The 13,622-nt window shown below is 28.8% G+C and overlaps 1 protein-coding gene across 3 annotated transcripts in view; it reads left to right on the top strand.

Annotated features, from left to right (window-relative positions):
- The window catches only part of LOC123263207 (opioid-binding protein/cell adhesion molecule homolog), a 100,353-nt gene extending 87,599 nt beyond the window's left edge, over nucleotides 1-12,754 (top strand). For 2 of the 3 annotated variants that reach the window (XM_044725802.1, XM_044725786.1), the window contains exons 5-10: nucleotides 129-260; nucleotides 1,742-1,879; nucleotides 5,817-5,981; nucleotides 10,464-10,532; nucleotides 10,609-10,710; nucleotides 11,605-12,754. In XM_044725802.1, coding sequence (XP_044581737.1) covers nucleotides 129-260; nucleotides 1,742-1,879; nucleotides 5,817-5,981; nucleotides 10,464-10,532; nucleotides 10,609-10,710; nucleotides 11,605-11,783 — 785 coding nt within the window. In that variant the 3' untranslated portion in view covers nucleotides 11,784-12,754. The remainder of the gene's footprint in view (nucleotides 1-128; nucleotides 261-1,741; nucleotides 1,880-5,816; nucleotides 5,982-10,463; nucleotides 10,533-10,608; nucleotides 10,711-11,604) is intronic. The other variant, XM_044725793.1, reaches the window with a different exon arrangement.
- The last annotated feature ends 868 nt before the right edge of the window (nucleotides 12,755-13,622 follow it).

Raw genomic sequence — 13,622 nt, 5'->3', positions numbered from 1 at the left:
ACTAAATGTCGAAACTGTTTAATAAATAAATTGAATATTTGTTATTAATTTAATAAGCATTATAAATGAAATGAATAACTGGTGTCATTCGATAATAAAGAATGATGAATATTAACAATGTTCAACAGCTGTATCGAGTGTTAATGGATCAACATTGAACATAACGAGGGTAAATCGACTCCACATGGGAGCATATCTGTGCATAGCCTCCAATGGGGTACCACCGAGTGTCAGCAAGAGAATAATGCTCATCGTTCATTGTGAGTAGTCTGTATTGACATATCTGTCTGAACTTAATAACATAAACGAGAGCTTTAATTGTCATTTGCGGTCATCGAACATCAATGAACCTCTATACACCTCCTGTTCACCTCCTGTACACCTATAGGCGTGTGTTTCACGTCACCAAGATATATAGTAATAATAATAATGTTAATGGTAATAAAGTAAAAAAGATATAAAAGAGGAGAAAATAGGTTGTTAGTCCGACAGTTGACTGTTACTAATATTAAGAATCCCAGAACGGCTCTCTAGAGAGACATTGACGGTAAAACCTATTTTTCTGTTTGTATTTATAGATATACCTATCTTTTTACTTACTTTTTTCCCCTCTTACGCCAAATATACTGTCAGGGTTTTTATCCGCTCATTCGTCTCTTTTGCGTCCCACGGGTTTCTGTCTTCAGTTTCCGGTTCATCTGAGAAAGAAGTTAAATTATTGTTCAGATGCCAATAGTAGTACTACGTTTATATATACATATAGAGGGTAAAAACGGAAATCTCTGACAAAAAGTACACTTTTTTATTTTGGCTTCACCAAATCTCTTACTTTTCACTTATACTTTAAGACAATAAGATAAATTTTCAATTGCCGTTAAAAAATTTTCTGCAAATCAGGCATTTTAGACTAAAAAAAATTTTTTTTCAATCTAGAATAAATTTTGGTGACTTAAGGAGGTATTGCCCAAAATCACTTTTCTCACAATATTCTTCAATTTTTGAATACGCGTACTTTTAAGTGTCCTCTATACGAATAAATTTTTTTTAATAGTACTTGCGGTGCTAATTTTCGAAATATTAGCAATTAAAAATCGTACATTTAACATATATTCCCTATCCTGACCGTAGTTAGAGTGAACATTTTATTGAATAACAACCATACTTTTCTCAGGATTTTTTGAAAAACTGATGATATTCAATTGAAATTATAACAAGTATTTTTTATCAAAAATAACACAAACGAGCGGTATTCATTTTTTTTATAAGAAACCTTTGAAGTTAGTGACTTTTGATATTTTACGTGAGTGGAAGTAAATGAGCGATAGTCTGTAAAGAGAGGCAGCACTAGTGCGTGAGAAAGAAACCAATAGCCCTAACCTATTGGTGTATTTTTCTTGGGGCAATACCTCCTTAATAAAAATTCGTCTTACTCTAAAACAACTTTGGTTTTTCTTACAATTTTTCGTATAATATATTTTTGAAGTAAAAAGTTAAATTTCAATTACCTTAAATTACTAATTTCGTATTTACTGAAATCTTGGACTGTCCTATTTCTCCCAATTATTTCCCGAACAACCTAGAACAATCTCCCTCTGAGTATTTATCTTATATGTATTACGTCATATCTGTTGCATGTACACAAGCTGAGAAAATGAGGTTGAGCGAGAGAGGATGAGTTTAATCTCAGTAGAACAATAGGCAGCATTGTTCAGCTGTTGATTTATTTGTATTAATGTTGCAGTTCCACCGATGATAATGATACAAAATCAGTTGGTAGGAGCACAAGAAGGACAGGACATGACACTTGAATGCGACTCTGAGGCATATCCTAAGGCTATTAATTATTGGACACGTGAAAATGATTCGGTTATATCAAATGGTAAATATCCGTTATAATTTTATTGACTGGTAGCTAAATGATTGATTATAACATAACTTAATATCCATGACTGTCAGATATTTGTAAGTTTATCACAGCCATGGCAGTAGCGCGCGCTAAATTTAGTCGTACTATCGTGGTAAATTAGGGTTTGTACGTCGGTGCATCAAGAGTAGATAGAGGAACCCCATCAACACTGTGTTCTATGCAGATTAATAAATCAACGCTCTGTTAATGCGACTGACTTATCCTGCAATGTGTGTTTGCGGATCCACCCACTGGCAGGGATATGTGTTTGTCTCTTTAACAGGAACTTTTGTGTGTGAACGTCAGCTGATGCGTGTTCGTTAGTTACATGTATTTAGTTCATTAAGGCAACCCAAAGTTTTCAGTTTAGAGGTTTTGTGCACGTTCATTTAATTTGTGTTCTTGCTGAATACTGTTAAATTCAGTCAATTTAGTTCACTAATTTGTTTTACCTTTTTTTTCTCTTTTACTTTTGGCTACTTTTAGTTCCCTAATAGTTTTTAATGTCTAAATTTGTTAATGATAGTTTTATGTGACCAAAAAAGTTTTGAATATTCAAATTTTTATCTTAATTAACGAGAAAAGGTATTTTTAAAAAATTTTTTTATTTGTTTTTCCAAACAAAATAACATTGGTCAGTAAGGAAAAATTTATCAGCCCTTACGGTTCTCTAGAGCCATAGGGGTGGTAACTATTATACGCCCTCATGACACATGTAACGCGATAAAACATTATTTATTGTTCTTTAAAATACTATAAAAAATTTTTTGATGTACTTTTTACTACGAAATTACTACACCACACGCGGTTATGACCTAACATAAGCAAAAAATTTGTTCTCACCGTCTGCATCGTAACTTCTCTTCAGAAGATTGAAGTTAAAAATGTAATACAATTCTTCTCGTAAAATTCTTCACGCTGCTTTTTATTTATAATAATGTTCATAAAAATTTTTTTAAACCAAGTATAAAAAGAGCGGCTTGATAGACAAAAGAAAAATCGATTTCTAGGGAGAATAAGTTTTGAGGTAAATACAGTTTAAGTTTAAGTGAAAGTCATGAATATTTGGGCGTAAACTTTACTTTGACTTTGAAGCTAAAAAATGTTGAATGAAAAACTTTTAAACTAAAAAATAAGTAAATGATTCAATTGAAAAATCCGAGAATAATGATAAATATTATTCAGTTAGCTTAGAAATGATTAAAATGTAATTTAGATGAATCTAAATAATAAATAGAGTCACAGTTAAGTGGGTTTAATTAAACCGAGATTAGATGATAAATATGATGACGTATATTGTAGATAAATATCTGGCGGAGTTTATCATGACTAGAGGGAAAAATTAAAAAATAGTATAATAAAAGTTTGTAAACTAGATTTTATAATCTACGTCTTGCTGAGGTATAAAAGTGGAAATAATACGGTGCGAAACGTTAATTTCGTTTTGATGACAAAAAAGTAAAGTCGGTGTGACGCCTGTCGGGCGCATGTGCCTCCTGCCCGGAATCCTTGTCTTCCTCTTGCCCCTCTTGCTGACTTCCTCCAAGACTCTTTATCTTTATCTTTTACAACACTTTTTTTGTCTCATTCTATTCCAGGGATCTCGACTACTTTTGCTCAGTATAGAACTGAACATCCCAAGAATTACGGGTCAACTTTTTTGCTCAACATGAGACTCGGCTCTTTTTCCTATCCGGGGAAAATGCATTCTGAATGTGGATTGTATCCACCGAGTCTGACGTTGTTATTACGACTCGATTAAACAATGCTTTTATTGTATAATCATAACAATAAATTAATAAATATTACAATTACAGTTGCAATAAAAATTAAAATATAACAAAATTAATTTAAATTCTAAAATTATTCTCAATTTATGGAAATAACTTTTCCTTTGCTTATGCAAAGCAGGTGAGATAAATTAAATGTAAATATATAATTAATGAGTTGGAATAATAATAATAATAATAATAATAATAATAATAATAATAGATGAATAGCAGAGTGATGGATGAAAATAATTGAGTTAGAAGGCAAAAGGTATTATATTTTAAGATGTATAAATAGAAAAGAGAATTTAAGATATTTCGAAATGAATAAGTGAATGTAAGAGAGTAACTTATGGCGAAAACTTACTTACTTGAAAAATATATACGTATAATTTCTTTGGAAAGAGTTTTCTGTAGCGTATAGAAGCTGAGAGGAGCACCAGTCGTATTCTTGGGAAAACCTAGTCAACCTGATGCGACGACAGAGACCGTGCTTAGATCGTAGTTCAACGTCGTTAAACTTTTTCATCTTCTTTTCAAACTCTAAGCCGATGAAAGTTTTTCTTCCGCTCACCAGAATTCAACCGCCACTACATAAATGCATTTTTCTGTTGAAACTCTTTCGTTTTCTTCTGTTAAACTTTTCATATATATCTATTCTTCCACATATTGTTTTCTTTATTTATTCACTGCCTCTAAAATTATTATTTCAATTAAACTTTATGCTTTTCTTAGACTTTATAACTTCACTTCGGAGCTTTTATTAGTTATCCTATCAATTTCATCCAATCGTTAGACTTCTTTCAATTGACTTTGAATTTTCGCACAATGAACTTCGAAGTGAGTATGTATTAAAGACCGTGTAGCTCTAATTACATCACCGGTCATTTAACATTGAGAAAATCTTAATTATATCGTTCTCTCCAACTAACGACTCACAGCTCGGCGCTAAATTTTTCTTTTAAAGTAAAAGCAAAGGATATATTTTTCAGGTAATTATCCTCTGATTTTTTTTTTTTACAAAAAAATTATCAAATACTTCAGAAAAAGAAGTGAAATAAAAAAAAATATATTTCATGGATTATTAGAAAGAAATAAAATATTACTGTCGATCACACTTTGTGACTAAAGTTTAATATTACCATTTAGGATATGATCCGGTCAATTTCTACCGAGTTATTTGTATACGAGTCAATTTTTTTTGTAACAATTTTCTCATCAATTTTTATTTAATTTTTTTTACTTAATATTTACTATAAAAGAATTGTACTGTCAATAGAATTTTTTCGATTAATTTTTTTTACTTTAAACACAGCTGATTGGCAGCTATTTATTACGGGTCTTTATTTCTTGCTTGTACAGTAATTGGATCAAGCCATTTTTTGCTGCATTGCTGTTCTGTTAAATCTATTTTAATTAATCTTTAATACAAGAAAATAATTGCTCTACATTTTTCTACTCTCTTTTCATCAACGTAAAAACCCTTCAATTTTTTTTTTTTTTTTCACTAAAACGTCAAAGAATTTTGATGAATCAATTCCTGCACACGATTTAAAATAAAAATGATTTATTTACTCTTCAAATGGATTTCTATCCCACACATACCAGAACTGTTTATCTTTCATTCATTATCGGATTTCCAGGCGACAAGAATTTATTAAATCCTGAAAAAATATTGTCACGGAATAACTTGTACTACAACCAGCATCACCATTATAATCGTTACATTTATTTATTCACCCAATGTAATTAATAGGGAATTATTTAAATTCTGCGGTTGCCCGAAAAAGTTCAGCGATTTAACAGTGATAACGTTATTTCCGCCTCAGGAATTCCATGCACGTATTTGTTCTGGAATTCAGTGAGTAGTTTCATGTAAGCAGAAAGTTCTCTTTCTATTCGTAGAATCCTCATCGATTCACCGGTTGATGTAATACGTTTTTCACGTGATTCTACCAAAACCGATTTTTCTTCTACGTTCTCATACATCCAAGATTTCCCATTTTGGTTCAACAAAAAAATATATAATAAACAAAAACTCTTCAGAGTAAAAAATCTAATCAACAGCATAAAAAATTTCCGGCTATTTTTTAAAATATTTTTTCTCCATTTACATACTAATATATAAATTTATTTTCCAGGTGAAAAATATGAGTTTTCCTCCCTCTCAGATAGTTTACAAATGAACGAGTACAAAGTTCACATGAAATTAATGATAAAAATAGTGGAACTGGCGGATTACGGATCGTATAAATGCATTTCCAAAAATTCTCTCGGGGCTACGGATGGTACCATCAAATTTTACCGTACGTATACTTTTTATCTTAGAAATAAAATTAATAAAATATTAATTGCTTTGGAAGATTATGTTTTAAGTAAAATAAAGATTTATCCAAGTAACCAAACAACTCTCGATAATATATGAGTGCTTGCAGAACAAACAGATTCATTCGTACCTTTAAACCATAATTCATTTGTTAAACAAACCGATAATTCGATTTATAATTGCGTTCGATTACGCGAAATCACCCGTGGAGTTTATTTTTAAATTTAAAAATAAAAAGCCTTTACTGCTTTAAAACTATACCCAAGCGAGATACGATCAATTTTTCTACTCAGACTTTTATACCCTCTCTTTTAGTATCAAATAGACTAACTCAGTATCTCTTTATCCTTATCTTTTTACTCTTTGCTTTCTACTAAGAGAAACGATAGTAGTGTTAGTTGTGAGATGTATCAGTCCAATAACGATCACAACTTTCAATTGAACTGTATACTAAAAAATAAAAATAAAATAACTGAGAAAATAAGTTGATACTAATTTTTTTTTTATTTTCGACGTCTCAAGTTTTCAGTCACGTCTTCAAGTTGTTCTTTAGATGATAAATTTATAAAATGAAATTAGTCGTGAATTTTTTTTCTTTTAATTTAACTCGTTATTTACTGCACTATAATTTCTTGAGCGTATAAATCAATAAATCTACAGGGCAAAAATAACTAAATTATGATGAGTTACGAAGGTTTATTTTTAGTTTGTATCAAAAATTTAAATGCAATATTTATAGTTGCTTCGCAATAATGTAATTGGCTCACATTTCACCTTGTGTTAAATCAAATTTCAATTTATTTTTAAAAATTAATGAGTAAATTATTCTTCAATACGACTCTTATTTATTCTATAAATGAAAACGTTATATTCAAATAGCACACGGAGAAAAAAATTTTGCTATAGGAACTCTATAGTAGTTAGTTAGTTGTAAAAAGTTCCAGTAGGTTAACGTATTCTTATAGTAACAATATCGTTTGGCTCCTGCAACTCTACATCGTTGAGCTCTGAGAGCTAAACGTTATTTACCTCTCACAACTCTACAGGATCGTTCTGAGACTATAACAAATTTTTGGAAGTCTGCTTAATAATTTTTTTTTACGATTTAGCATTGATAATTTAATAAATACATGCAGCAGAATGAATTTATATTGCCAACAATAATTTTATATGACAAATAAGAATAGTATTATAATAGAAATAAAATAATAATAGAACTTATATTACAAATAAAAATTATTTGTAAAATAAAAATATGGTCGTCACAAAATTATCTTATTTTCTTAATTATATCAATAAATATTGGACATAAAATAAATAAAAGATAAATAAACGAAAACAAATTTTATTTTGTGATAAATTGGGTCTTTTTAATGTATTCCGATAACTTATCACTTATCACAATATATTCAACTAATAAATTAAATTAATAGTCACTGCAAATGAACCTTGAAAAACAATAAATACAAAACTGTTCTAACGAAATTCAATTTGACAAAAAAAAACCTATTTCTTTAAATAAATAAATTGGGAACTTAATTGTCCTAGGAGCTCATATATTTTTAATAATATAGATTAGTAACAAAATAATTATGTTTGGCATTTTAGAAGGTTATGAAATATGTCAGCGCACTCTACTACTGCGTAACGTAGAGTGCTCTCAACTATACCGTTTGGCTCTGAGAACAATCCCGTAGAGCTCTGAGAGCTCAACAACATTGAGTTATCAGAACTAAATAACATTTTGTTACTGTAACTCTACAACGAACAGTAAATTGTGTATAGCTGTGGTAACTCTAAAATTACGTTACCAGAACGAAATTTTTTTTTCCGTGCAATTTTATTTATATTTAATTTATTAGGTTTGGCTATTAAATTATTGACATTTCTATTTTTTTTAAGCAAAAAATACTTATATATTTATTGAATGGATGTAAAAAAATACCCTTACCGGTAATATTTATTCCTCGTGAAAAAGTATTTCTACTCAGCTGTTAAAATTCATCCGGTTAAATTATATCAGCTATGTTTTTTTCCGGTAGAATTTTCTCCAATGGTACTTTTATCGATTACTGTCACATTTAACTAAAGCACTTCCGAATGCACCGATAATATCAATTACCGTTTTACGTTAGTAATATTTTCAATGCTGACTTAGTCGTTCTTACTACCTCCGGAAATAGTAAAAATTTATATTTTAAATCCTAATATTAAAAATAATTATTGAATATTTATATATTTATAATAACAAATTATTTTCCATATTGGTTATTTTTTTACCAACAAAATCATACTATTATAATTATTTGATCTAATAAGCTTCTATCGATCGATAAAAAAAATTTTTAGACCCAATAAATCTAAAGGTAAAAAAATCTGATAAAACCTAAAATAAAAAAATTAAGCCCATTTGTGTTAATAAAAAAACCTTAATTATTACAAACATTAGTATAACTATATAGTTCGTACGTTAACGGTAATAATGTTATCGTGACGCAAAAAAAAAAAAAGCTGGCTAAAAGCCAATAGCCAATTCTGGCGGTTAAATTTCTTAAAATACAAATTGCTGAACTGAAACGTATAAATCGTTATTATAATTTAACGGTGCAAGAGCCTTAACTTTGTAAAGTTAGATAAATCGGGCAGCTAATTTCATAAAGTTCGCCGCTATGAGTAAGTATGTTGAGTTAATTTTGAGATAGCAACAGCTGGTTAGACCGACATTGGCTGATGCACAATGACACATTGTTCATATACTGTAAAGTGACTGGGGTAGTCGTAGTCTGTACTAGTAAACTTGTCTAGTCTAGTGTAGTCTAGTCTAGTCAACTTCACTCCAGTCTAGACTTTTATGTGTCAATGCGAATTTAAAACGCTTTACATTAATGTCAATACGCGTTGTAATTTTTTTATTATTGTTTATTTTTAGTATGTACTCTTCTCTGCTGTCAAGCTAAATATACTTCATATAATACAATATTAATTTTTCCAACATATGTAAGGGAAGTGGGTCAAAATAGATAATGAAGATGTTAAGAGAATGTCAGCGTGTAGCGAACCTTTTAATAGCTGCACTTATGAAATTTTATATTTAAACTTAAGACAGCGATTTTTATAAAATTAACTAAATTACTTCGAGATGAACTTTCATGTACTTTAAACTAAAATATAATTAGAATTATACATAGTTAATATTATCTTATCTTATAAGACATAAAATAATGGATATTATTATCATGGATACATTAATGCATGATACTTGTTTAAATAAAGGAGACATTTAAAAATGGGTTTATCCGAAAAGATTTAGCTTAGAGAAAAATGGACAGCCGATAAGATATATGGAGCAAGAAACTGCACAGATTTGGTAGTTTTTTTTAGTCGTTCAAATGTTCATTCGTTCGTTAGTTTTTCGTTTTTATTTTGTGTTCGTTTGTCAAAGCGATTTCCAAAGAATTTCTTCCCCTTGTGTTCCTCCCACGGCAGTAAGTTGCCTAACCTAAGTAAAAAGTACTGCCTTGCGATTGTCAGAATGAACCCGCTGAAAAATGCATCCAATGCAAAATCAGATCGTGAGTTTCCTTTCCTTTCTGTTGACGATAAAGAGCGCGGTCTTAGCTCGTGGTATTTTAACATTAGATATATACATATATATATTATATAAGCTAAGGCTGAAGAAAAGATAAATTATAGAGACGAATACGAATGGAAATGAAGGATTTGATAGATGAGTTTTGAAATTATTTAAATATTTAGGTCACTCGCATATCTTATTATTGTCGCTGAATTTAAAAGTGAATTTGTTACAGAAAATTTATAATTTTCAATTAAAAATTATTAAATTAATTAATTAGTTACGAAAAATTGAATCCTCTAAAAATCGAATCTGAATAGTCCTTTTAAGATTTATTTATTCGTAGAAACTTGCAGTTGTATTTGTATTTGTATTAAATTATTCCATTGCTTTGATAAATTATCCTGTGTTCAATGCATCAACAATTTGTTTTTGAATTGAGGATGTTGGGTGAACAGTTTCTGTGAATAGTTAACAGATCAGAGAGAAAGCAATGACACTACTAGTAGTATAGCTCACTATACTACTCCTTGCCGAGTTGGTACTAGGCGTACTTTGAATTCAGCATTAAACAGACAAGTGGCAAGTTTGGAGAGAGGATATCAAACTTTACAATACTCTCACACTCACTACCGTCTCCTTCTTTAACTCGCTGCTATTTTTCTTCTCTCTTATTGTCTGCACTACACTCTACCAAGTTAACCAAAGTTTGCTTAGCTTGACAATTTAATAAATTAAATTCGAGATGATATAAACAACATATTTCATTATTGACAATCGCTAAATGTGAGTTTTCTCATATCAATACTGTATAAATTTACTGAATTATTTTTTTTAATAAAAGTTATAGTTTCGTTTCATATAATAATAATAATCATAATATTTAAGGTATCGAGACGCCAACAACTCAACCACCACCAACAACAACTACTCCAGTACCTTCCACAGAAGTGAGAGGTAGTAAAAAAATCATAAATAAAATACGTAAATTTGTAAATATTATATAAAATAAATAAATCAATTTTATTTGCAGTGGAGAGTAAACTGAAACCGTATCCAAAAGTATCGCCAACAGTTGTATCAAACTTCAACAAAATAATTGATGCATCAAAAACATCCGAGAGCGAAAAACGTGGTAATCTGACTTCCTTTTATTTAAATGAAAGCTTTTAAATAAATATAACTAGCGGGTTCATGAATACGTAATTGATAACAGTTTTGGTAACCGGTGAAACTATAAGTTACTTACCCCGAGAGAAATATATATATAAAATTTACAATTCGTCAAGGTAACTTTTAATAAGAGTGAAGATAAATTTGGTAGAACATATTGAAACTACGAGTAAAAATTTAAAAATTAAATTACACTTTCAACTTCTCCACGTAACAACTATTCGTTTTGCGGAGGGATGTAAAAGCTTATAGAAGCCACTGGGAATTCCATTGGAATGAAGGGGTTAGTCATGAGTTTGTCGGCCCGAAATCTAAATTCGTATCGTATACTGTTGCCATAAGCATCGTTTAACTTACTTCAACTAAGTGTGTACGTACGTGTGCGGGTAAACTTGTATGCGTATTAAAACTTTTGTATTTTGATGCATTTCTCATAATAGTATAAATGAACATACTAACCTCGTCATACGATATAATACAATAATTTATTCAATTGTTCCTTGGAGTAACGTATGGGTTTGCTATTTTATTTATTAATTAACTAGTTTACTTCGGTCGTTATCAATTAGTCGAACGTATTGTATATTTTCATCTAACTAATATATTGTATGAATTTCGAATTTGATTGAATCAATGGTGAAATTGACGATAAATTATAATTGCCGTCATTAGAAACCCGCTTCGTATCCAAGTTTTTACTTTATAATAATAATAATAATAATAATAATAATATTAATAATAATAATAATAATAATAATAATAATAATAATAATAATAATAATAATATTAATTAACAATTTTATAATCAATGTGCTTATATTTAAATTTTGACTAATTGACTATTCTATTTAATTAGGTGCCCAATTACGCGAGAGACCAAAAACAAACGCCAAGAGTGGAAGGAAAAAAATTGATGACAGATTACAACAAACAGACGAAGCAGCGCGATCAATGTCTTCAAGAAGCGCTGGTATTTTATCAGTAACTCACTCTAATTTCGCTTTACTCACCATTATATTAACCGGATTTTTATAATTACTATTAAATTTTACCAAAATTTATACTTTTTTTTTTAATTTATTTAAATTTTAGATAAAAATATTCAATTAACAGCGATTAATTCATTACCATATAAATTAAATAATTTATCAAATAGTTGATTATTTAAAATATTATATATAAAATGAATTAATTACTTAACTGATTAATTGGTTGATTTACCGACTGTTGAAGAAAGTAGCTTGTACATTCCGCACAATACAAATAAAAAAAATATATCTTTGTACATAATATTAGTGTGAGTGATTGTTTATTAAAATATTATAAAAGTATCATTATGTTGTAAATAATAAATAATAATGATAATCAATATTTGTTACATCATAAGCTATCGTTATCTGTAAATATTAAATCTTTCATCAATTGTTATCAGGGATAAGGATAATGAATGTTGTGTGATTTTACACAAATAATAATAACAATAATAATAATATTAATTATAATAAAATAAAAAATATGTTGCTTTAGTTTTAAGTAAAAATTGAATGTACATATAATTAAAAATGTATGGATAAAAATTATGTAAATATATATATCGATATGTAAATTATATAGTGCCTCGACTCTCCCACGCAGAGTATTGAAATTGGAAGCACTCCGGGCCACTGATGTTAGAATATTGGTTGTGACCTAAATAACACTTCTGTAACAGCCAACCACTTTATCTGGACGAGTCGATTGCTAATATAAACCTTTCCTGAGAGGAAGAGCCACTAAATTCTTCTTAGATGTAAACACCATACTGCTGATGTTAATTTTTCGAATGTTTTATAAGTATCAGATCTCACCACCAGATCTTGCGAGAAAGAAAAATATAAATATACACATTGTAGCCATCTAGCGGCAAAAGTATGAATCACTATGAAATGTCAAAGTTGTAACCTTCCATAGCTGTCGTTTATTTATTTTGTATAAAGTAACTTTAAATAAATAAATATTAAAATGTATATTATAGAGTTGAAAAATGAGTACCCGTGATTGAATTTATAAGGATGATTTTTTATGCAAAAAAAAATTGTTTATTAATAGTTAAAAATGTAAATTATAGTTTTAATGCTGGTGAATTTACTTTTCTTCGAGTAATATAAGCAATTAATTCTAGAACATTAAATATTTATTGTATGTTTTAAAATAATATATTTTGCTAAATTGTTTGATGTCCTGATAAGCTGATAAATATCGATTTTCAGACATAGGGAACTCTAATTGAAGTTTTATAATTATAAGTAAAATACTGGAGTATCATTTTTGTTGAAGTTGATGTAATTTGATAAGCTTTTAAAAGTTAAAGATGAATAGAAACACGAAAATTTACTAAGTAGGTCAATTCATTTTGTTGAATATTCAATGTTATGATTGTATGTTATTACTGTTGAATTAAAAAAGTTTATGACTGAACTATTGATTTAACAATTCATCGCTGAGATTATTTGAATAAAATATATATAATTTATTGCACAACGAAAATTTACAGTTGATTAAAAAAACTTATTCCTTTTAATAATTGAAGATGAATAATAAACTGAATTTTTAATGCTGAAATTAATGTGAGCTATAGTTCAGGCCGAGAGATTAAATCACATAATTCTGCATAAATATTAATAGTAATCCTCGAGAAAATTGACGGCCATTATTTATAATTTTAATCAGGTAAATTCGTATTCTGCACATAAATAATTTAAGTTAAACCCTCTATTAAAAAATTATTATTTATCATAATTTTCTGTGCTAATTTTTTATTATTCAAACATAGATTTAAATTTAAAGCTATTGTTAAATTTGTTATTTAAAATAATGTACGTTCCGAATTTAAAA

This window comes from Cotesia glomerata, linkage group LG1 (genome assembly GCF_020080835.1).
Source record: "Cotesia glomerata isolate CgM1 linkage group LG1, MPM_Cglom_v2.3, whole genome shotgun sequence".
Lineage (NCBI taxonomy): Eukaryota > Metazoa > Arthropoda > Insecta > Hymenoptera > Braconidae > Cotesia > Cotesia glomerata.
The sequence above is the reverse complement of the archived record's forward strand: the minus strand, read 5'-3'. Positions and strand labels throughout refer to the sequence as shown.